The 23,613-nt window shown below is 37.2% G+C and overlaps 1 protein-coding gene across 8 annotated transcripts in view; it reads left to right on the top strand.

The window, feature by feature from the left end:
* Positions 1–23,613, top strand: part of CAMSAP2 (calmodulin regulated spectrin associated protein family member 2) — a 111,375-nt gene that overhangs the window by 45,940 nt on the left and 41,822 nt on the right. For all 8 annotated transcript variants that reach the window (XM_045787708.2, XM_087857404.1, XM_087857397.1 and 5 more), the window contains exon 3: positions 15,082–15,243. In XM_045787708.2, coding sequence (XP_045643664.1) covers positions 15,082–15,243 — 162 coding nt within the window. The remainder of the gene's footprint in view (positions 1–15,081; positions 15,244–23,613) is intronic.

The raw sequence follows: 23,613 nt of genomic DNA, 5'->3' as shown, positions 1-23,613 counted from the left end.
TTACATTTCTTTCCTCTATATGTTCATGTTCTATGATATTCTAAAGTCTTTGGCAATTCTATTATCTTTGTCATGTCTGTCTGACTCTGAATTATGAGATGATTACTGGTATGTCTAGTAGTTTTTCTTATTTAATGGTAGACATTGTAATTATCACATTTATGAGTGTCTGATTTCCCCCCTCCTTTATAGTTTTGAATTTTGGTAAGCTTCTTGTGAACCTATAATTATTTTAAGATAAAAAAAATTTAAACTTTGTTTTTCTAGGCAGTTAAGTTACTTGCAAATCAGCATGGATGCTTTTGAGACTTGTTTTGGAGCTTTGTTAGTGCGGGTGTAGAGTAGCCTCATTCTAGGGCTGTTTTAAACCTACTACTCAAATGTTACCATCTAGGGTCCCTTATGAAACCCTGGATATTCAGTGTGGTCTCTCCATTCTTGCTGGTTGTAATTTGGATGATTCCAAGCCCAAGTGAACTGTGGGAATTATTCTACTTATATCTCCTTTGTAGTTGTTTTTTCCCTGGTAGATGATTTTTGTCTAGCCTCGTAGAATCTTACCTTGCTCATGTGCAGGTCAGTATTCAACCAAATGGGACCCCATACAGATTTCTCTGTGTAGCTTCCTCCTCTCTGGTACTCTTCCCCATAAGTTTTAGCAGCCTGACCCCTCTGTCTCCCAAACTGCAGTCTTGTCTCTTCAACTCAGTGAGACCACCATGGGGAGGGTGGATTTCCTTTTTCTGTTCAGTGTTTCAGAAAGTGCTTTCAGGCATAAAGGTGAAATGATTGTAGAGCTCTCATTATTTCCTTTCACTCAGGGATCACAGCCCTTTGTTGTCTGTAGTCTAGTGTCTGAGAATAGTTGTTTTATATATAGATTGTCCAGTTTTTGAGTTGTTTGTGGCAGGGGGGCAAGTCTGGTACCATTTACTCCTTCATAGTCAGAAGTAATTGTATTTTAGAGAACGAGAGATAATATTTGTACATTATTAGGTATAGATACTGCTCTGTGCCCTTTATATTAATCCATTTCAACTCTAACAATTCTTTTGAGGTTGGTAGTGTTATTATCTCCTATTTTGTAAATGAAGAAAATGGAGCTCAGAGGTGTTAAGTGCACTATTCTGAGTCACAGAGTTGGTGGAGTGAAGGTTTTCCCCAGGCAGCTTGACTCCAGAGCCTACACACTTAATCAGTGCTTTGTGTTTCCTCCATGCTCTGGGGCGCTAGACCTGGAGGATCCATCTTGGAATAGAGTTCTGGGAGCTAACTGAATCAGGTGGGTTGTCTAAAGGAAACTAGTCAGAAGAGACATGATCCAGGAGGTGAATATGAGTTGTCATTGAGGAAGGGAACCAAATGTTAGAGTAATATTAAATACAAGGCTTGAGAAGATAAGGATAAAGCTATTAGTGGGAGACAAAGCAAGATCAAGGATCAGTGCCAGGTACAAGCAGGATGAGACAGAATGGTTCAGAACAAGATACAGGTTTCTTTGGGGTTGAAAATGTAGTCCTTCATTCAACACTGTTGTGTGTTAGGCCCTTTGTAAACTAGACAAGGCACCTGTTTACATCAAGTATTCATTCTGGAGTAGCAGAGGTAGGAGAAGCAGAGGGTAGGAGGGAGAGTAGGAGAAGCAGAAATACGAGTGAATTAGATAACATCAGGTAGTGCTAACTGCCATGAAGAAAATAAAGCAGGATGATTTGATAATAATTTAATTGGGAGGCAGGCAGAATCTTTAGGGAAGATCTCTTTGAGGAGATGATATTTTGGCTGGAACCAGAAGAAAAAAGAAACAAACGAATTAGGCATGAAAAGATTAGATGGCAGAGCCATGTAGTCCAGAAGAGCCAGTAAGTGCAGAATTCCTAGGCCAGAATAGGCTTGTCAGAAAAAAACATCATGGCTCTAATAAATGAGATCTGAGAGGTAGTCAGGAAGCAGTTGTGTTGGATCTAATGAATTGTGATCAGATTTTTATTCCACGTGCTGTGGGAAATCATTGAAAGTTTCTTTATTTTTTATTTTTTTTTTACAAGATTTTATTTATTTGAGAGAAAGAGCACAAACGGGGGAGGGGCAAGAGGGAGAGAGAAGCAGACTCCCCACTGAGCGGGGAGCCCAACTTGGGGCCTCCATCCCTGGACCCTGGAACCGTGACCCAAGCCCAAGGTAGACGCTTAACCAACTGAGCCACCTAGGTGCTCCGGAAGGTTCTTTAAAATATAGAGGTGATGTGATCTGATTTGTGTTTTAAAAAGATCACTCACACTGCTCTGAAGAGGATGTGGTGATTACTACACTATTATTTATTTTAATTTTTCTTTTTTTTTTTTTTTAAAGATTTTATTTATTTATTTGACAGAGGCAGCCAGTAGGGGAAGGAACACAAGCAGGGGGAGTGGGAGAGGAAGAAGCAGGCTCCCAGAGGAGCCTGATGTGGGACTCGATCCCAGGACTCTGGGATCACGCCCTGGGCCGAAGGCAGATGTTTTAATGACTGAGCCACCCAGCTGCCCCTATTTATTTTAATTTTTAAGTAGGCTCCATGCCTAACGTGGGGCTTGAACTCATGAACCTGAGATCAGGGAAGTTGCACATTCTAGTGACTGAGCCAGCCAGGCACCCCACTGTTTTTTTATTTTAACAGTGCCATATAATCCGGTTTCTTCTTTTTAAGAGTGAGAACTTTAATTTAGTTAGAACTTCAAATATTCATAAGAAAGGTAAATTGGGAAAATTCAGCCACCCATTACATTAAATAATTTAGTACTTCAGTTTAATATATTTTAGCAGTCTTCTACAAGTATAAGTGAAATAGTTTGTGTTACATGTTTAACATGTAGGTCAAGCGGATGTATTTACATTTATAATGTATTTACATTATCATAATCAGTGTTTTAAGAGGTTTATTGAAATACTACTCAGCAGTAAAAAAGTAACAAAACTATTGCTACATACAACAGTTTACCTGAATCTCCATAGATCTATGCCGAGTTTAAAAAGTCACCCAGAAAGTTTCATACTGTATGATTCCATTTGTGTAACATTCTTTAAATGACAAAATTATAGAAATGGAGAGCAGATTGGTGGTTGCCAGGGTTTAAAGAGAGGGAAGGGCAGGAGGGAAATATATGTGGCTAGCAAAGGGCAGTGGAGAGAGATTCTAGTGATAAGTTCTATAGTTTCATTGTATCAGTGTCAGTATCCTGACTCTGATACTGTGCTATGGGTTTGCAAGATGTTACCATTGGGGGAAACTGGGTAAAGGATATATGGAATCTCTGTGTTTCTTACAATTGTTTGTGAACCTATGGTTATCTCAAAATAAAAAGTTTAATTACAGAAATGTTTAAAGAGTCGATGTTCGAGATTAAAAGGGAATGCTACAGTTTGGAGCAGAAATGATTTCAGTGTCTTTTGGTGAACGCTTCACTGCCAATGAGGCAGAATTGTAGTGATTGAGTTACTTTGTAGAGTAGGACAGATGGGGTTTGCAACAATTAGCTGTTTGACGTTGGACTAGTTCTGAAACTCTAAGCTACAGTTTCTTATTGGTAGTAAGGAATGAAAATATTGTCCACCTTCTATGATTGTGAGGATTAAATAGAATAGTGCTTGTGAAGCATCTAATGTAGTACTTGACCTATAATAAGAGATCAGTAAACTTTAGTAATTATGATGGGTTTTTATTGCCCGACTTGTATTCCTAGGGGTTTTTAAGAGTTATTAGTATATAAATTATTAAAAATAATATATTTAACTATGTATTATATAAAAAATGGTTACTTAAAAGTCCAGGATGAGATGGCTTTACAGGTGAATTCTATCAAACATTTAAAGAAGAGTGAATGCCTATTCTTCTCAAACTATTCCAAAAAAATGGAAGTGAAAGAAATGTTTCCAAATTCATTTTATGAGGCCAGCATACTCTAGTACCAAAATCAGACAAACACCCCGCTAAAAAAGGAGAATTACAGACCAGTATCCCTGATTAAACATAGATGTTAAAATTCTCAACCAAATGTTGGCAAAATGACTTAAAAAATACATTAAAAGGATCATTCACCATGACCAAGTGGGATTTATTCCAGGGAAGCACGGATGGCTCAGTAAATGCAAATCAACCAATGTGATACATCACATTAACAAAATGAAGGATAAAAATCATGATTATTTCAATAGATACAGAAAAAGCATTTGAGAAAATTAAACATCCATTCATGTTTAAAACTCTCAACAAAGTGGACATAGAAGGAACATACCTCAACATAATAGAGGCCATATGACTTGTAGCTAACATACTAATGTAATATTATATGTCAACTATACTTTAAAAAATTGTTATATATTTGAAGGTTGTTGAGAGAGAAAATCTTAGAAGTTCTCACAAAAAAATTGTTACTTGTATATGATAAAGCAAAATGATAACAAAGGAATATGATTTCTCTTCACTTGATCCTAAAATTTCTTTCTTCCTATCTGTCTGTCTATCAGAGGGAGAGAGAGCATGCATAAGCAGGGGGAGTGGCAGGCAGAGGGAGAAGCAGGCTCCCTGCTGAGCAAGGAGCCTCTGTGGGACTCTGATCCCAGGACCCTGGGATCCTGACCTACCTGAAGGCAGACACTTAACAGACTGAGCCACCTAGGCGTCCCCATCCTAAAATTTCTTAAGAAATACTTGGAAGGGTTGCTGTATTTGGATGTTACTGATGCCAGGACAGTATTCTGACTTAAAAACACTTGTGTCTTGCTTTCCATGTTTATGGTATCAGTAAAGTGGCTTATATTTGCTTTGAAACCCTAATTGAAGGCATTTCATTCTTAAAGGTTTTTTTCTTATCTTTTTTTTTTTTTTTTTTTTTTTTTGCTTTTTGGTTTATTGAAACTTTCTCAGGTGCTGTATCTGATTGTAGCAACAGGACTGGCAAGTGTTGCTTAATTAGAACTATATTAAGGCTGTGTATTTTTCAGTAGCCATCTAATGACTTCTTTACTGAACAAATAAACATTCGAAGTACACTCCTTATGAGGTAGGGCTTGGGAAGAAAGCCACCAACAACATAGGACTCAAAAAGGTAAACAGAAACAACTTATTCTATGGATGTATTAGCAGCTCCAGTTTGAGCCAGCCATCCCTCAGAGTTTGCTCTGTAACGTAATTTTGGGATAGGAATATCAATACAAGATCTGTAAATTCATCTCTAGACCTTAGCTGACTTAGGTATAGCATATATAAGAATGTTGTAGAAAATGTACTTACCGATTTCTGTGGAAAATAAATATGAGCTTTGTTTCTAAATTATTATTCTGAAGTTTTTCTGCTAAAAAGTTAAAAAATATTTGACACTAACATTCTGCCATATTTGCTTTTATTTTCTCTCCTCCCTTTCCCTGCCTCCCCCCCCCACCCCATTCTCTTTGCTGGCGCACACACGCGCACACACACACACAATCACTTCAGAATCTTATGAAAACAAGAACATTTTTCTGCGTAATTACAGTACCATGATCACACCAAGAAATTAAATGTTGTTACAATAATATTATCTAACATGTAGTCCATATTTATATTTCTGCAATTATTGTACCTAAAATGTTCTTTATAGTTTTTTTCTTTTCCTTTCTCAAACCAGGAAACAATCAAAGATCATTTACTACTTTTTGTTAACCAATGTGTTTTTGTTGTCTTTAAGTCTAGAACAGTTGCCTCTCCCTACCTTAGTTCATTATTATTTCATGACATTGACATTTCTGAAGAATGCAAACAACTTAGCTTGTAGACTATACCCTAACCCCCTCTTGTCTGGTTGATTCCTCCTAATTAGATTCAGATTAAAAATTTTTGCCACAAATGCTGCATAGGTGATGTTGTATACTTTCCATTGAATTTCATCAGGAGGCATATCATGGCAGATAGTCCCATTATTGGTGATACTAAGTTTGACCATATTTTCCTTTGTAATTAGGAAGCCTTGTGTGGAGTGATACTTTGACATTGTTTGCATATTGTTTCCCATTAATGCTCCACCTAGTGGTTTCAGCATCTGTTGATGATCTTTGCTGAATTAATTACAGCATTGGTGGTTGGAATATGGTGATTTTTAAAGTGCTCTCATTCCTTTTACATTTCTTACTTGGCATTGTTCTATAAAGAAAAGCTTTCTCTTTCTTTCCCCCATAATGACTATCACCATGGACTTATGGATTCTTTTTGTTTTTAATTCCTTGTAATATAACTCATTATTGTCATTAATCTTTTTTATATTCAGTTGGGCCCATATTTGGCCAGAGGGAGCCCCATGCACACTGGCTTCTATAACGTTTTGACATCTCTCCATCAGTCTTTTTTTTTTTTTTTTAAGTTTTTATTTATTTATTTGACAGCCAGCGAGAGAGGGAACACAAGCAGGGGGAGTAGGAGAAGAAGAAGCAGGCTCCCAGCAGAGCAGGGAGCCAGATGCGGGGCTCAATCCCAGGACCCTGGGATCACGCCCTGAGCTGAAGGTAGACCCTTAATGACTGAGACACCCAGGCGCCCCGCTCCATCAGTCTTTGAATACTTTTTTTCTTTCTGACACAACTGTATATTCCAGGCTCACTTTATACTTTTTCTGTCTCTGACTTGGATTCAGCCATTTTCTAAAGAGCCTTGGTTTTATTTTAATGGAGGAAATGTTATTTAGATACCAAGATCTGGGCACAGATGTATTTATTGCTGCTTTAGTAGTTATTGCTTCTAGGCCCTTTTGTCAAGTTAGGGCTAGGAAAAATACATGTATATAATCATGAGTTCTTACTGATTACCTGTAATTCAAAACTGGAATCATAGAGTTTTTCCATATTTGAATCTTAAAATAAGCGTCTGCCCCCAGGACTCCTTCCCAGAGAGGTGCGTCCCCATCCTAATGCAGCTCTTGGCTAGGGACAGTTGCACTGCCTCCTGTGCCCATCTTAATATGGCTCTGCTGGCTGAGATCCACCTCCATCAGCAGTATCTCAGCAGTATTTCAGCATCCTATTCTGGACAAAAACCATGTTATTTTTAGAGCACAAAATGCTTTGTACTATTATTGTCATCCCATTTTACAGATAAGAATATTGAAGCACAGAGAAATTGAGGACTTTGCTCAAAACCACATAGTAGATGGCATAGTCAAGGTTGAACCTAGGTTCTCCACTTAAATAGTCCTTGCTCTTAATCTACACTACTAGACCATAGGGTTTAAATAAGAAGTAGTGGAAGATGTGACCTGAAAGAGTGATTATTTTAAGATCATGAAGAACTTCATTAATCAAATAATTTTGGACTTGTTTGGTAGGCCCTGGGAAGTCACGGAAGGTTTTTGCTTGTAGAATGTTGTGATTAGAGATGTGCTGTAGAAGGTTAATTTCTTGTGGCTGTGGGGACTATTGGAGGTAAGATTCCTGTTAGGATGCTATTCTTGGCCCCTCTCTGGGGATCTAAAGAATCACCATCTCTAAGGTTTGGGGCTAGGGATTTTGTTATTTTTATGATCAGCTAGATTTAGAACCACTGTGATAGACTATTTTCTTTGTTTACCATATGTATTTGGTTACTGTTATGCAGTTCCTATATGTGTCTACCCAGTAGATCCTCATTTCAATACACTTGTCATTAGAGTTTGGACATATTTCAGATGAAGTTGGTAGAATTGCTCAGGAGACATAGTATCTTTCATTGGTCAGGAACTCTTAATAGACATTTGAGCTGTACTATTTTTTGTATATATTCCTTTTGCAATAAAGCTTAGTATCAGTTTGATTCAACATTATCTTGAAAATAGTTCTCCATTGGGTAGTATGATTGTCAGATTTACCAGATGTAAATGACAGGATATAAACCAGATGCCCATGCAACCCTTATAGAAACAGATTTAAGAGAACTCTCAACTGTTTTGTGGTGTGTTTTATTTGTTAAATTTAGGCAGAATTAATATTGAAACTCAGGAGAGGGATGTTTTGAATCCTATGGCCATCACCTCCCTTGTCGGTATTGCCATTTTCACATTATCTGGTGATAGCAGAGCAACAGTGATGCTCTTTGGTCCTCTGTTTAATACAGGTTGGGTACAACATCAGTAGGTCATGAACAGCGGGCCGTAATTCTCCTGTGGGTTACAACTAAAATCTTTGTTGGTCAATGTATACTCCTGACTTTGTTTCTAAGGCCAACCCACTTTTAATAGGCTGGATTTTTGCTGTGCTGAGATTTCCTTACACCAGAAGACAGAGATGATTAGAAGTGTCTATTTTTTCTGGAAAATTTCTATTTTCATACCAACTATAGAAATCTCTAAGATTCTAGCTACTTCAGGGAGAAGGGTGATTTACTTTTCTAGACAGTGGGTATTTTAGATATTGTTGAAAATAAATTAACACTTATTTCCATAAGTTTGCATTCTGCATACCTTTAAGCAGGAGATACCTATATATTGATGGTAGAAAGAAAAATAAGTATGCTAAATTTTGTTTTCCTTTCACAGATTTTTATTTCCAATTTCTTATGGCTTCCAACTAATCTGGATAAAAAATAGTTTATTTTTAAAGATCATTTATGATCTTTCTTAGATATTACTTAAAATACCCCACTATCTAGAAAAAGAAATCACCCTTCACCTTGAAGTATTTATAAAGATACTTCACAAACATATAGGTAATGGCTTATTTAGAACCAGAAATGGTGATATATGAGGTATTTATACTGGAAAAGTGGGAGGAGAGCATCACAAATTAATCTGATTTTTTTGAGTAACAGCTTGCGATATAGTTGACATACCATATAATTCACCCATTTGAAGTGTACAATGTAATGGTTTTTAGTATATTCAGAATTGTACAGACATCTCCACTACCAATTTTAGAAAATTTTTATCACACTGAAAAGAGACCCTACACCCTTTACCATCACCATCCTATCTCCCTATCTCCCACCCCCAACCCTAAGCAACTGCTTTTGTACTTTCAATCTGTTTATATTGCCCATTTTGGACATTTCATATAAATGGAATAATATGTGTTTTTGTGTGTGTGTGGGATTGGCATCCTTACTTAGCATATTGTTTTCAAGGTTCTTCTGTGTTGTATATATCACTCTTTATTGCTGAATTGTATTCCATTGTATGGATTATCTATATTTTGTTCATTCATCAGTTGATGGACATTTGGGTTGTTTCTACCTTTTTGGCTATTATGAATATTTGTGTACAGATTTTGTGTGGATATATGGTTTTATTTCTCTTGAATATATATACCTAAAAGTAGAATTGTAGGACCAAATGGTAACTGTTTCATTTTTTGCGGAACTGCCAAACTGTTCCGCACAGCAGCTGCATCATTTTACATTTTCACTAGCAGGGTATAAGGGTTCTGATTTCTCCACATTCTTGCCAACAGTTGTTGTTATGTGACTTTTTAATTATAGCCTTTCTAATGGGTGTGTAGTGGTATTTCAGTGAGTTTAGTGCTATTTTACTTTTATCTCCATGTAAACTAAAGATAAAGTAAACATACAGTAAACCTGTTTTGAAAATAAATAATATGCAAGGTATAATTTTCTGAATTGGAATTTGACAGACCACAGTCTGATATGTACATGCTGTGCATATCATTTTAGCAGAATAATTCAAATTCTTCATGATTGATTTGTTAAGTCTTAGATCCCTCCTGTATCCCTCTAGGACTGCTTGGATGTGGTAGGTGCTAGAGCCGCTGTACCACAGTAGGCCAGGAAGGACCTGGGTTCTTTTTAGGAATATTTTTTTAGTTCTGTGTCTAAATCTGATACAAGAGTAATAAGAGGCATACAATACTAGAACTTCTGTCTTACTGATTTATGAGGCTTAAACACTTCTTTATGTCATAGCTTTAACTTTATTTCTAATGCATAAATGTAACTTATTTTATCTAGACTCCACTGATTGGAAGTAACAAAAAGATAACTTTTGTAACACAGATATAGAACCTACTATTTATTGGCCTTTGTATGATACTTTAAGCTCTGTTAAGTAAGTTCATTAGGATTCTGTATCCTTTCCTTTTTAATTGGAACTGCTTTTTATTCTGTAAGCAGTCTTTATACTGCTGCTCTTAGATGGCCCATTCTGCTCTGCCCCATGGCAGTCTCGATGTACAACTGTTGCTTCTGCCGCTGCTGCCTTGCCTCCTCCTACCATATGCAGACTCAAAAGAGTGGGGTATTTGCAGCAACATGACCGGGACTGGAGGAGATTATGCTAAGTGAAATAAGTCAAGCAGAGAAAGTCAATTATCATATGGTTTCACTCATTTATGGAACATAAGAAATAGCAGGAAGATCACTAGGAGAAGGAAGGGAAGAATGAAGGGGAGGTAAACAGAAGGGGGAATGAACCATGAGAGACTATGGACTCTGGGAAACAAACTGAGGGCGTCAGAGGGGAGAGGGGGTGGGGGACTGGGATAGGCCGGTGATGGGTATTGAGGGCACGTGTTGCATGGTGCACTGGGTGTTATATGCAAATAATGAATCATGGAACTTTACATCAAAAACTAAGGATATAATGTATGGTGACTAACATAACAGAATAAAAAATTATTAAAAAATAAAAAATAAAATTTAAAAAGGAAAAAAAAAGAGTGGGGTATCGGGATGAGTCTGCAGTATTCGTGTTAGGTGGTATGGGCTCTAGAGCCAAACTTCTGGGTTTGAATCCCAACATCACTACCTCCTTGCTGAGTAACCTTGAACAGGTTACACAGCTTTCTCATCTGTAAAATAAGTATAATAATAGTCCCTTTCATAGGTTTTATTAAATGAGGGTAATACAAATGCTGAAAACATTATATGGCACATAGTACTCTGTATTAGCTGTTATCGTTATTCTGATCTCATGTTTTACGTAAGAAATTACATATGTATATTTTATTTAGAGATATAAATTATACTGATTGTAGCTTAGAGGGTTTTTTTAACTATTGATCTTTTCTAGATTCATTGTGTATATACTTTTCTATTTGTAGCTTTAAATGCAGCTTTATTTACATTATGTATTAAGTTTTTTATTTGTAGCTTTTCCCTTTCTTTGTTTCACATAATTTTTTTTTTTTTTAGATTTTATTTATTTATTTGACAGAGAGAGACAGCCAGCGAGAGAGGGAATACAAGCAGGGGGAGTGGGAGAGGAAGAAGCAGGCTCCCAGCGTAGGAGCCTGATGTGGGGCTCGATCCCGGAATGCCGGGATCATGCCCTGAGCCAAAGGCAGACGGTTAACGACTGACCCACCCAGGCGCCCCTGTTTCACATAATTTTTAATTTATCTCTATCTCATATTGTAAAGTTAAAGGGTAAAAAAAAAAATACTAAAATTTGAAAGTCTTTATTTACTTATATATTTTGAAAGTTTTTAGTTTAAAAGTGGCTGAATATCATATAGAAATAACTGTAAGGACAGGAGTGGAATTTTTTAAAATTTGTTTTTGAATTTGTAGAAGTGATCAGTGAATTGAGAATGTTTTTGTTTTGAAAATGTATTACTAATTAGTTATACTTAGTGTTTACTATCTTAATTTTTGAAGTAAATGATAGATTTTATATGCATTTTTTTGCATACTATAACAAGGTAGTTTCTAAGTTTTTTTTTTGCAGCTTTTCCTGTTTTATATATGTTCTATGTGTATATCCATACATGTATGTGTATACATATATGTATGCATATATATGGGTATGTGTCTTGAACATTATTGTGTGCAGTGTTGTTTTTTCCACTCAGTATTGTATTGTGCATATTTTCTCCTACTGTTAAATAGTTTAAGGTACCATAAATTACTCATTATGTTTGTAACATTGTTTCCTTCCTTTTTGTTATATATAATGTTATAATGGTCACTTTCATTCACATAGTTATTATTTCCTCTCAAATTATATCTGTAGAATAAATTGCCGAGAGAAAGAATCTTGATAAAGAGTGCATGAATGGTTTTATAGCTCTTGAAATGTTTTCCCACATTTTTATTCAAGAGTTAGGCTAAAATTTTTTAATTCTCTTAAATACTGATTTCTAAGAGCTTTCCTCCTTAAAACATTGTGCTAGGAACTAAGATAAAAAAGATGGGATCTCTGCTCTCTAGGACCAGTGTTTATTAATAGAGAGGACACAAACAGATAAATGACTTGAGTGAAAGGAAATGCTAGAATTGATACGGTGTGCCACTTCGAGTCTGAAGGAGTAACTGGGCTATCTGGGGAATAGCAGTCTGGAAAAGACTTCTCAGATAAGGTAGAATATGAAAATATGACCTGAATTTGAAACAGTTATTGATGTTTATTTTTCTTTCTTGTATATGATGTTTATTTATCATTTCTAAAACATATTTCTTGCCTAACTAAATGACTTGATTTCTGCCAACTGCTTGATACAGTAGAAAGAGCACATTAGGTTTGGACAAACTATTTGTCTGAACTTCAGCTTCCTCACATATAAATGTAAATGATACTTCCTTTAGAGAGTTGTGAGGGTTATAGTAAGTGTATATTATCTCCAGCTTTATTTCAGAAAAGATTTGAAAATTTATTAACGAAGTACTCAGCATGGTATCTGGCACATAAGTTAGACTTAATAAGTAGGAGTCACCATTGGTTTTATGATTATCGTTATTAAGATAAAGTATCTGCCTTTCTATAAATAGTGCTGACTTTTTGATAGGCTAGTCTATCACCTCCTAGTCAAAACTCTCTTTCTTAAGCTTCAGTGTAAAGTTAGCTCTTCATTCCTTATGGTGACCCACAGACTAGCTTCTTTCTTTCTTTCTTTTTTTAATTTTTAATTTTTTTGGAGCTTGTGTGAGCAGGGAGGGCAGAGGGAGAAGGAGAGAGAATTTTAAGCACGCTCCAGTCTCATGACCCTGAGATCATGATCTGAGCCAAAATCAAGAGTCGAATGGTTAACCAACTGAGCCACCCAGACACCCTGCTTCTTTCCTTCTTTCCAGTTCTTGCTAGTTGCCAGGTACCATGTTAGGTATAGGAAGTACGAAGATAACTAAGATCATGTCCTTGCCCTCGAGTCGTTCTGTCTCACTAGGGAAATAGTGTTGTGTACAGGTGACTGTACTATGGTGAAATAAGTCAGTGATGCTCAATCCTGGTTTCTGGGGAGCTTTTTAAAAATACCAGTGCCCAATGCCCTACTTCACATAAGTCAGAATTTAATGCAAGTACAGACACTATTTTGTAGGAACCTGTACTCATTCTGTAGGAAAAATGAGGCATTTTGATTGGAAAATGACTTGGAAAAAACCTTTACAATGAAGGTGACAATCAGGCCAATGTCGGGACTTAGTCTATATTGTAAGGAAGATGACAACAGCAAGGGCATGGAAACCTGAAAATTGGTGACAGGTTTGAGGAACAGCAGTCTTCTGTGGCTGTTTTGAAAGAAGTGTGGTTGGGGGAAAGAAATGGTAAGTTATTAGGCTAAACTGATAGGGACCAACTGTTAAAGAACTTCACCTCTCTTAAGGAGTTTAGACTTTTATAAAGTAAATGAGGTAGACTTCATGAGAGAATGATATTATGAAATCTCTGATTTGGAAAAATGACTAGTCCCTAGTTTATAATGTCTTCAAAAACAAATTCTAGATAGATTTAAAGTAATAGAAAAAAATAGACGACAATATTTCCATGTTCTTGGGGTGGGAAAGCCTTTTGTAAACATGGGGCAAATTCTGAAGGAGAACGCTGAGATTGACAGATATTACCAAGAATATGTTTAGAATGTCCCTATAGGTTACCGTACTCTAAACAAAGTTTAAAATTCAAAGGCAAACTAGGAAAGTGTATTTGCTATCAGAATGACACAGAGCTAATGTTCCTAATATAGTAAAAGCTCTAACAAATCAAGAAATAAAGAAAGATGAACATCCCAAAGAGAAAAGTAGGCAAAAGATATCAGTAGGCAGTTTTCCAAGGAAAAAATACAAATTCCTTGTTTAACATGTAAAAAGATGGTCATTCTCATTCAGAAAAATGCAAAGTCAAACGAGTGGGGGTTTTTTGTAACCTTTCAGACAGATACATATGATAAAAGTGAAAGATATCAAATGCTGGCAAAAAATGTGGGGAGACAGGCACAGTGATAACATTCTTGGCAGGAGATAAAGGTTGCCACAAACTTTCTAGGAAGCAGATTAATGGTTATTTATGGAAACTTAAAATGTGGCTGTTCTTGGGCCCAGTACCCCCACAGTAAAGAATTATTTCTGGAGAAATATAATGTTGTAGCATTGTTTGTAATGCCAGAGAATAGTAAACAATGTGAATGTTTACTATTTGGTGTGCATTAAATTATTTTGTAAGAATACATATCAGACTGTACCCATTGCTAGGGAAGGAGGACTAGGAGAGAGGTAGTTTCTACTTTATGTACTTTGTAATGTTTGGAACTTTTAAGAATCACCATAGAACAAGCAAACTTTTGTGTTTAAAAACAAGCAAACATGTGAAACATCAACCAACAAAAAAGGCAAAGGAACGATTGGAAGTCTTGGGCTGCTGGGTGAACGGGATGAGGAAGCTGAAGCCAGGAGAATCAGTTAGTTCTTTGTCTCCTTCAAGTGTGAGAAATGTGGCAATCAGTAGATTTGAGAGGTATTTTAGAAGTAGAATCCATAAACTTCTACGTGGATGTGAAGCCTTAGGCAAGAGCATAGTCAAAGATCAGAAATTGACTAGTACCATTAATAATCAGCGCACCAGACATAGCATTTTGAAGTTTGTAAATTGTATTGCTGAGTAAATGATTACAACATTATTAAAAATATGAAAAACAGGAAAAGGAACATTCTCTGAGTAGAAAATAATGAGTATCTTAAAGATCCTCAATAATTATTTCAACAATAAATTAGTTTGGTTCAGTTAGCTCATCTCTCATTTGTGCTTTCTTATTAAGGCTTGTCTTCTGTACTCTTTAGTTCTGTTACTCTTTGTTAGGAGTTATTAATATTTTAAAATATATAAACAGCAGTTTTTAAGTGTAATTTTTAAACTCTGTGTTCTTGTTTTCTATTTGCAGAGTGCTCATTTGGCCATGATAGATACCCTAATGATGGCTTACACCGTAGAAATGGTCAGTATAGAGAAAGTAATTGCGTGTGCTCAACAGTATTCAGCTTTTTTTCAAGCCACGGATCTGCCCTATGATATTGAGGATGCTGTCATGTACTGGATTAATAAGGTAGGAATATACTCACTTGAGTAAAAATGAGTCTTATAACCAGAAAAAGTGAAGTCCTCTATTATGCATGGCTACTCCGCTACAGATTGCAGGTTTTCTCTGCCCAAAATCCTTATGTCGAAATCTTAACCCCCCGATGTGATGATATTAGGAAGTGAGGCTTCTGGGAGGTGATTAGGTTATAATGGGATTAATGCCCTTATAAAAGAGGCCCCAGAGAGCTCCCTTGCTCCTTCTGCCATGTGATGTCACAGCAGGGAGATGGCCAGGAAGCAGGCCCTCACCAGACACCAAATCTGCTGGTCCCTTGGTCTTAGAATGTCCTGCATCCAGAACTATGAGAAATAAATTTCTGGATGGAACTAGAGGATATTATGCTAAACAAAATAAGTCAGAGAAAGAGAATTATCATATGATTTCATTCATATGTGGAATTTAAGAAACAAAATAGATGAACATAGGGAAAGGGAAGGAAAAATAAGATAAAAACAGAAGGAGACAAACCGTAAGAGACTCTTGACTATGGGAAACCAACTGAGGGTTGCGGGAGGGGAGTTGGGTGGGGGGATGGGGTAACTGGGTGAGGGACATTAAGGTGCTCATTTGATGTAATGAGCACTGGGTGTTATATGCAATGGATGAATCACTCAATTCTATCCCTGAAACTAATAATACACTATATTAACTAAATTGAATTTAAATAAAAAAAGAAAAAAGAAATTTCTGTTGTTTATAAGCCACCTATTCTGTGGTTATTGCTGTTACGGGAGCCTGAACAGACTAAGGCACACTCCGTTACTGTTTTTGTTTTAAATCAAAATGAAAGCTAAAGTTGTTTAAGTTACTTAAAATTTCCCATTACCTTTTGACTAAGAAAAAAATTCTGTTAAAATGATTAAAATAGATTTCTATATAGTCTGCAATATCTGTAATGACATTTAATAATGATTTAGTTCATAACAGATAATTATAAAATTCCCAGCATTCGGAGTAGGATATTATACACTGTGAGTGTTGAGTAAATATTTTTTGAATCCAAGAACAAAGTAATTTTGTCCTGTTTCCTATTATGAGTCTTAGATTTGCTTGACTAAGTTGCATAAGATTGTATCAATTGCAGATTCCTCTTGGAAATTTTTATGGAACTGTGATTAGTTATTTGTGCTCTGAAGATGCTTAAATTGCAATTTATCACTCCCTTTGGCAGACTGAGTAGTTAATTCTTCTTGATTTGCATTCATTTGCAACTATTACTCCAGAAAAAGTGAAACATTATCCATGAGCAAGACCTGAACAGATCTAACAAAGTTATATCTTCAGGTATCCTTTCTTGAATGCTTGCCTAACAAGAAGCTATAAATGTAAAAACTTCATTTATCATCATTATCAATATCAACGTAGAAGGCCCATTTAATACTCTGCCCCTGGAGTTCCTTTTTTTTTTTCTTCATCTTTAGCCATCTTTTTCTGCACTCCTCCTTAGCTATGGAGAATTATGGTCACATCCTAGACCTGTTCATCATGAGGATATAACCTTCATATCCTCTTGCAGGCATCTCATTCTTAAATAATTCCTTCACTTACTCTAATACCCCCTACTCTTAACAGTGTTCAGCTTCATCATGAGTTCCAAACCATTGAGCCTGTTCATTCCTATAGGCTCAGTTGATGTTTTCTTTTTTGAACTAGATTCTTGCAAGTACTGTCGGTTATTCTGCCTCCTATCCCTCCCTGTGATATATCCAATAAAACCCTGGTTGAGCACAGTTACCCACCTTCTCTCTAGGGTGAACCTATGGAGATAAATATTGCTAGAGAAATTTGCACAAGGAAGCCAGTTTCATTTTAAATTTATAAGTACAAACTTCAAGTGGACCTTCAGTGCTTTGCCAGGCCAAGAAGTGTGTCCCTAAGAAGTTCACTTTCCCACGTTTCAAGACGATTTCATCCTTTCTTCTCTAGTCCTCAGACTTTCCATAACCCATCCCTTGTTACTGTCAGTTGAGGACCTTGCTTCATCCTTTTTTGAGACCAGAGATGGGGAGCCATCAGGTGGGAATTTTCTCTTCTTGCCACCAAATCTGTAAACCTTTCAGTGCTCCTTAGCTTGCTTTCTTTCCTGCTGTTAAGGTGGAGAAAGTCTCCCCCTCCCACATCCTATCAAAGGGCAGTTTCTCTTTACTTACTGCTCTGGAACTCTTTCTTCCTTTGTCGTGGTCGTTGATCCTCTGTTTCAGTTCTTATCAAGCTTTCATGTGTGAATGAGTCACCTGGGAACGTGTTAAAATGAAGGATCTGACTTGATGGGTCTGGGGTGTGGGTGGAGAGCCTGCATTTCTAAGGAGCGTCAGGTGGTGCTAGTGCTGCTGGTGTGTGGACCCCTCGGTGTTTTTCCCTCACTCTCCTGCATCATCCAGTTCTCCCTCCCTGCTGGCTCATTCTCACAAGAATACAGACTTACTGTAGTATTTCCCATCCTGATAAACAACATTTCCCCATCCAGGTACAATCCCACTCCTCCATACACAGAACCTCTGGCTTCCATTTTGACAAGTCCAGTAATACTTCTCTATACTCATCTTAAATTCAGTCTTTACTTGTAAATCATGTGTGACCCTTCTGAAGTTTCAGCGGAGAACCGGCGGTGTTGGTAGGACTCAAGCGCCACACCGTGTCCTCTGCAGCAGGCGGCTTCTTCAGTGCGCTGGCACTTGTTCCCCTCTGTGCTCCTTGGAGTCTTTCCCGCGCTGCATAGCTCAGGGCTCAGCCAAGGGTTTGAGTGCAGTTTATACATGGAGCTGGGGTCTCCCTCGTAGTGATTCCTTCTTTCCCAGGGTACTCTTCCTCAAAGTCTAGCCATTCTCACAGTCTCAGATTTCTCCCTCAGTTCCTCATTCCAACAAGACTCGTTTTCTGCTTGAGTTCAGGCCACCGTGCATTGTGTGGATTGAGGAGAAAGCCATAGAGACATAGATCGCCCTCAGCATGTTCCTTTCTTTCAAAGGTCATGTCCTTTCCCATTTCTGCCTGCTTTTGGTTGTTCTCCAGTACCTTCAACAATTGCTTTTTATATTTTGTCCGATTTATAATTGCGGTTCTGGCAAGCTTACTGTAATATATGCTATTCCACTATTACCAGAACCAGAACTCTGTAAGAGTATCTTCTTACATTGTAACTTGCATCATGTCATTCCTTTGTTAAAAACTCATAGGGGCTTCAGTTTACACTTAAAATGCAGAATGTGCCATGGCCTACAGAGTACCATCTAATCTGGCCCTGTGTACTTCTCCATCCTTGGCTCATGGCCCCTGCTCTCCTTTCTCACTGCTCTCACTTCATTCCAGCTGTATGCCTCACCCCGGGCCTCTGATCTTGATGTCCCCTGTTCCTGGGCAGCTCATCTCTCAAGGTTTTGTGTGGCTTCCATTCCATCATTTCTCAGTTTACATCGTACTTTTTCCTCACAACCTTATTTGAAGTGGGCACCTGTCATGTCTTATTTTCTGCTATAACATTTCATTTCTTTACATCATAGCCTTTTGAGAGTTTGTAATTACTTAATCACTTAAACAAACTATAATAATCTATGTGAGGACAGGTCAGTGCCCATCTTTTTTTAGTCTTGGTGCCTAGACTAGTGCAGTGCTTGGCAAAGAGAGGATGTTTAATAAATCAAAGAGGTAGGTAAAGTTGCAGAATTAAGCTAGGCCTGTTAGAACTTTTGGATTCTCTAGAAGGATAAAGAAATCACTTAAATGGGAATGCTTAGCACCATTATGCAGTCATATCCACCCTATTCAGTTTTTAGATAAAGGTTGAAACTATTTGATTCAACCTGAACCTCCCAGTGTATTTTTTTCTTGCTCCAGTCTACCAATACCAGCTTCATTATTTATTCTCTCATCGTGACTTCACTTTGCTCTTGCCTCTCAGATTTAGTATGTATTTGCTCCTTTTGGCTCTTATTTTGGTTCACCCTAACCTAAGTTGCCATTTTTTCTGGATAATAAACCCATAGGTATAAAAAACCTATCATAGAAAAATGGGAATAACATGGCTAACTTCAGTATTATTGGCTAAAAATGAATTTGAACTTAAAAACAAGCAAAACCACAGAAGACAAGATTGTACTAAATGACTAAATCATGCAGGGGTACACAGACGTTATGAACATATGAACCTTACATTATTTGGCCCTACCTCTCTTTCCAGTTTCATCTTGTAACCCCTCCTTTGAGTTCAACATGTTTCAGCCATACTGTTTTTTCATTTCCTCAAACATACTGAATTTTCCCTGACCACAGGGCCTTTGCTTATATTGTTTATTCTTGTCTGGAATGCTGTTTTTTCTATTTTTATCATGGCCAGCTTTTTATCCTTAGATCACAGCTTAAGTTACGTCTCTGATATATCCAGCCTTCCTAAAATAGGTCCCCCTGTCCCTGTTCTATTCTTCTCACATCTTTATTTACAGCTCTTTTAATGAATTGCATTTTTTTTTTTTTTGTCTTTTGCCCCTGTTTTTGGTTCTGTGAGTATAGGGACCATTCTGGATTTATGTATCATTGTATCTCTAGTCTCCTGATACAATGTTTGGCATATAACTAGCATTCAGTAAGTAGCTGTTTGAATGTGTGAATAAATAAATGAATGAATAGTGGTTTAAAATGTTGATATGTGACCAGTCTGCTTTTTGAACAGAATTAGATAAAAACTTTTTAAAACATCATGAAGATATTTCCAAACTGATAGATTAATTACAACTACATGATAATGAATTAGAGAGTATTTCTTTTTAATTAATTTTTTTAAAATTAAAAAAATTTTTTTTAAGATTTTATTTACTTATTTGTCAGAGAGAGAACAGGCAGGGGGAGCAGCAGGCAGAGGGAGAAGCAGGCTCCACACTGAGCAAGGACCCCGATGTGGGACTCAATCCCAGGACCCTGGAATCATGACCTGAGCTGAAGGCAGACACTTAACCGACTAAGCAACCCAGGTGTCCCTGAAAGTATTTCTTTTTTTAACTTAAAAAAAAAAAAAAAAAGGAAGGAAAGAAAGAAAGAAGAGAAAGAAAAGAAAGAAAACACACACACACACAAACCCCCAAAGCAACAGAATAAGATAAATGTTCCCAGTTAGAAAACTGGCTTTAGGGGCGCCTGGGTGGCACAGCGGTTAAGCGTCTGCCTTAGGCTAAGGGCGTGATCCTGGCGTTATGGGATCGAGCCCCACATCAGGCTCTTCCGCTATGAGCCTGTTTCTTCTTCTCCCACTCCCCCTGCTTGTGTTCCCTCTCTCGCTGGCTGTCTCTATCTCTGTCGAATAAATAAAATCTTTAAAAAAAAAAAAAGAAAAGAAAACTGGTTTTAGTCCTGTCCCCCCTCTGTGCCTCACCCTCCCCCCACACAATTGTAAATTGACCAAAATGCTTCAAGATGCACATAAGTTATAAAACTGCCTTATAACATATATATCACCAAGACAGAAAATATTTGTGATTTTGGCAACATGTCGGATTAAGACTAAGCTCTCCTGGTTATAAACACCTAGACATGTTTGATAAAATGTAATTAGAAAAGTTTATATTACACAGCTGTGTTTTAAAGACAAGGATGTTCTCAGGTGCAGAAACAAAGTGGGGACTGAAAGTTTTGCTGGCCTTCTCAGTGGGCTACCAAGCCTAGACTGGAGTTTTAAAGTCACTTGGACACAAGATAACGTTAGCCTTAGTTTTGCCTGCTGTGGGGAGTTGGAACTGGAACCTGTTTAGACCAACCAAGCTAAGACACATGAAAAGTTGTACCCTCAGTAAAAGGGAGGCGTCAGCTGTGCTTTTAAGTGCCAGAAGACCCAACTATAAGTAGCTTAAAGGATTTATTATCTCACATAGCAGCATGTCTGGAGGTAGGGCATATCCAAGGTTAGTTAATTTAGGGGCTCAACAGTGTCAACAAGAATGCAGGAGCTTTCCATCTTTTCTCTTCTGTTATTCTTAACTGTATATGATATTTCCATTCATGGTTGTATAATGGCAGCAGTGTATAATGATTCCAGGGATCATATGTAATTATAATAATGTCTAGCAAAGATGAGAGGGTCTTCTGGACTCTTCTGTTCACAAGGAAAACTTTCCTTCAGCTGGTCCTCCCACCAGGAGGTCCCATTGACGAAGATTGGTTCTCATGCCTGTACCTAAACCACCTTCTAGCAGGAAGAATGAGGCTCTCGTGATTATTAGGCTGATTGTGAGTCTCTGTCTAGGTCTGGGAAAGAGGCCTCCTGGACTGACCACGTAGGAGCATGAGCACCCAACTGATGAGCAAGGAAAAAAGGGAGAAAGCAACACATTAACAGAATACTAGTACCAGGCCAGTGATCTCTTTCTGACACCTGTCAGAGAAGCAAATTTAAAAATACTCTGAAAGTTCACTTCCATATCCAAAGCCATGAGTCTTTCAGGCGGTGGGAGAGGGAGAACCTTCGCTGCAGATGCGGAAGTGCTGACAATCAAAAATTATGAAACACGTGAAGAAGTGGGCTAGCACGTATAAGAGTTAGTAAACTAACAAATGAGAACTTGAGAAAGTAGAACGGTCTGAAAAAGACTACAAAAATAAATGTTTAAATGACCAAAAATATAACATGGAATAACAGCTGTAGGAAAGAATAAGGCACTGTGGGAGGGAAGAGGTGGGGGATGGACTAGATAGGTGATGAGTATTGAAGAGGGCACCTGTTGTGATGAGCACTGGGTGTTGTATGTGAGTGATGAATCACTGAATTCTACTCCTGAAACCAATATTGCACTGTATGTTAACTAAAATTAAAAAACAAACAAAAAAAAACCACCATGGAGGGCATAATGGAAAAAAAACCAGATGTAACTTTAGGAATGCAAAATTTTAGTCATTGAAAATCACAAAAGTCTAAAATGGAAGATTTGACCTAGTTAAAGAGGGAATTAGTTAACAGAGGAAATTACCCAGAATGAAGCCCTGAGAGGTGAGATGGAATATATGAAATCAAGCTTCATAGATAGGTCTGCAGGCCTAATCGGAATTCCAAAAAGAGATTTTTAGAGAGAAGTGGGGGAGAGAGAGTATGTTTGAAGAGATACAAAATTTTTTCTTTTTCTTTTTTTTTTTTTTTAAGATTTTATTTATTTGTTAGAGAAAGAGAGCAAGAGCAGGGGGAGGGGAGGGGCAGAGAGAGAGGGAGAAGCAGATGCGGGGCTCCATCTCAGGACCCTGAGATCATGACCCGAGCCAAAGGCAGATGCTTAACTAACTGAGCCACCCAGATGCCCCAAGATATAAAATTTTCTACAGCAAAGATAAAAACTTTCAAATTCAGGAAGCACAGTGAGTTCCAACCAGGATAAATTAAAATAAATCCACACTGACACATGTATAGTAATAAATCTGCAGAACTCCAAAAATAAAAGACAGAGTCTCTTAAAAGAATGGCAGTTAGACTACAGTAGACTTTTTAACAGTAATGTTCGCAACCAGAAGACAGTGCAGCAAAATCTACAAAGTGTTGAAGAAAAATAACAATGAACCTAGGGTTCTAGACCTTTTATTCAAGATTAAAGGTGAAATCAAGATTTGTTCAAAGAAAGGCAGTACATCACTTCCGTTGCAGAAAGAACTAAAAAGGTGGTACTGCAGTAAGAAGGAAATTGAACCTTAAAGAGGGGGGATATAGGAAGGAATGATGAAAAGCAAAATCAGACATGTGAGTAAGTGTAAATAAGTATTACAAAAAATCATAGTGTCTAATTTTGAGACCCGTAAGAAGAAAGAACTATAATTCTAGGTGAAATAACATGGAGATGGAAGAAAGCTATTTGATTTAAAGCGTTTGTAAGGTTTTTGTATTGTTCAAGAGGAAAGTAAAATATTGACTAACTTTAAACTTACATTAAAGCAAGGACACACATTACTATTTTGTATTTTAATTTATTTCTAATTAATTTATTATTTTTTTTAAGTAATCTTGTACACCCGGCCTGGGGCTGGAACTCACAACCCTGAGATCAAGAGTCATGTGCTCTACCGACTGAGCCCACTAGGAGCCCTACTATTTTATATTTAAAAAAAAAAAAAGCTAGTGTATATTTTTAAATTAGTATTTTAAATTTAATACATCATTTTAGCAAATTTATTTTTACCTAATTCATATTGCTAAATCTAATTATTTGTTATATTCTCTAGCTCACTCATTCTCAACACTGGTTCAGGTGGTGATCTACCTCGAAGTCATCATGAGCTCTGTGTACCTTCCTTTAACTTTCATCCTTGAGTTGCACAAAAAATATCGTGATTCAGCTTCAGCGGTAGAACTTAGTAGCCAGCATTTGGGAA

Source organism: Ursus americanus, chromosome 2 (genome assembly GCF_024610735.1).
Source record: "Ursus americanus isolate L20-20 chromosome 2, mUrsAme1.1.p, whole genome shotgun sequence".
In the NCBI taxonomy this organism is placed as follows: Eukaryota; Metazoa; Chordata; class Mammalia; order Carnivora; family Ursidae; genus Ursus; species Ursus americanus.
The sequence above is the reverse complement of the archived record's forward strand: the minus strand, read 5'-3'. Positions and strand labels throughout refer to the sequence as shown.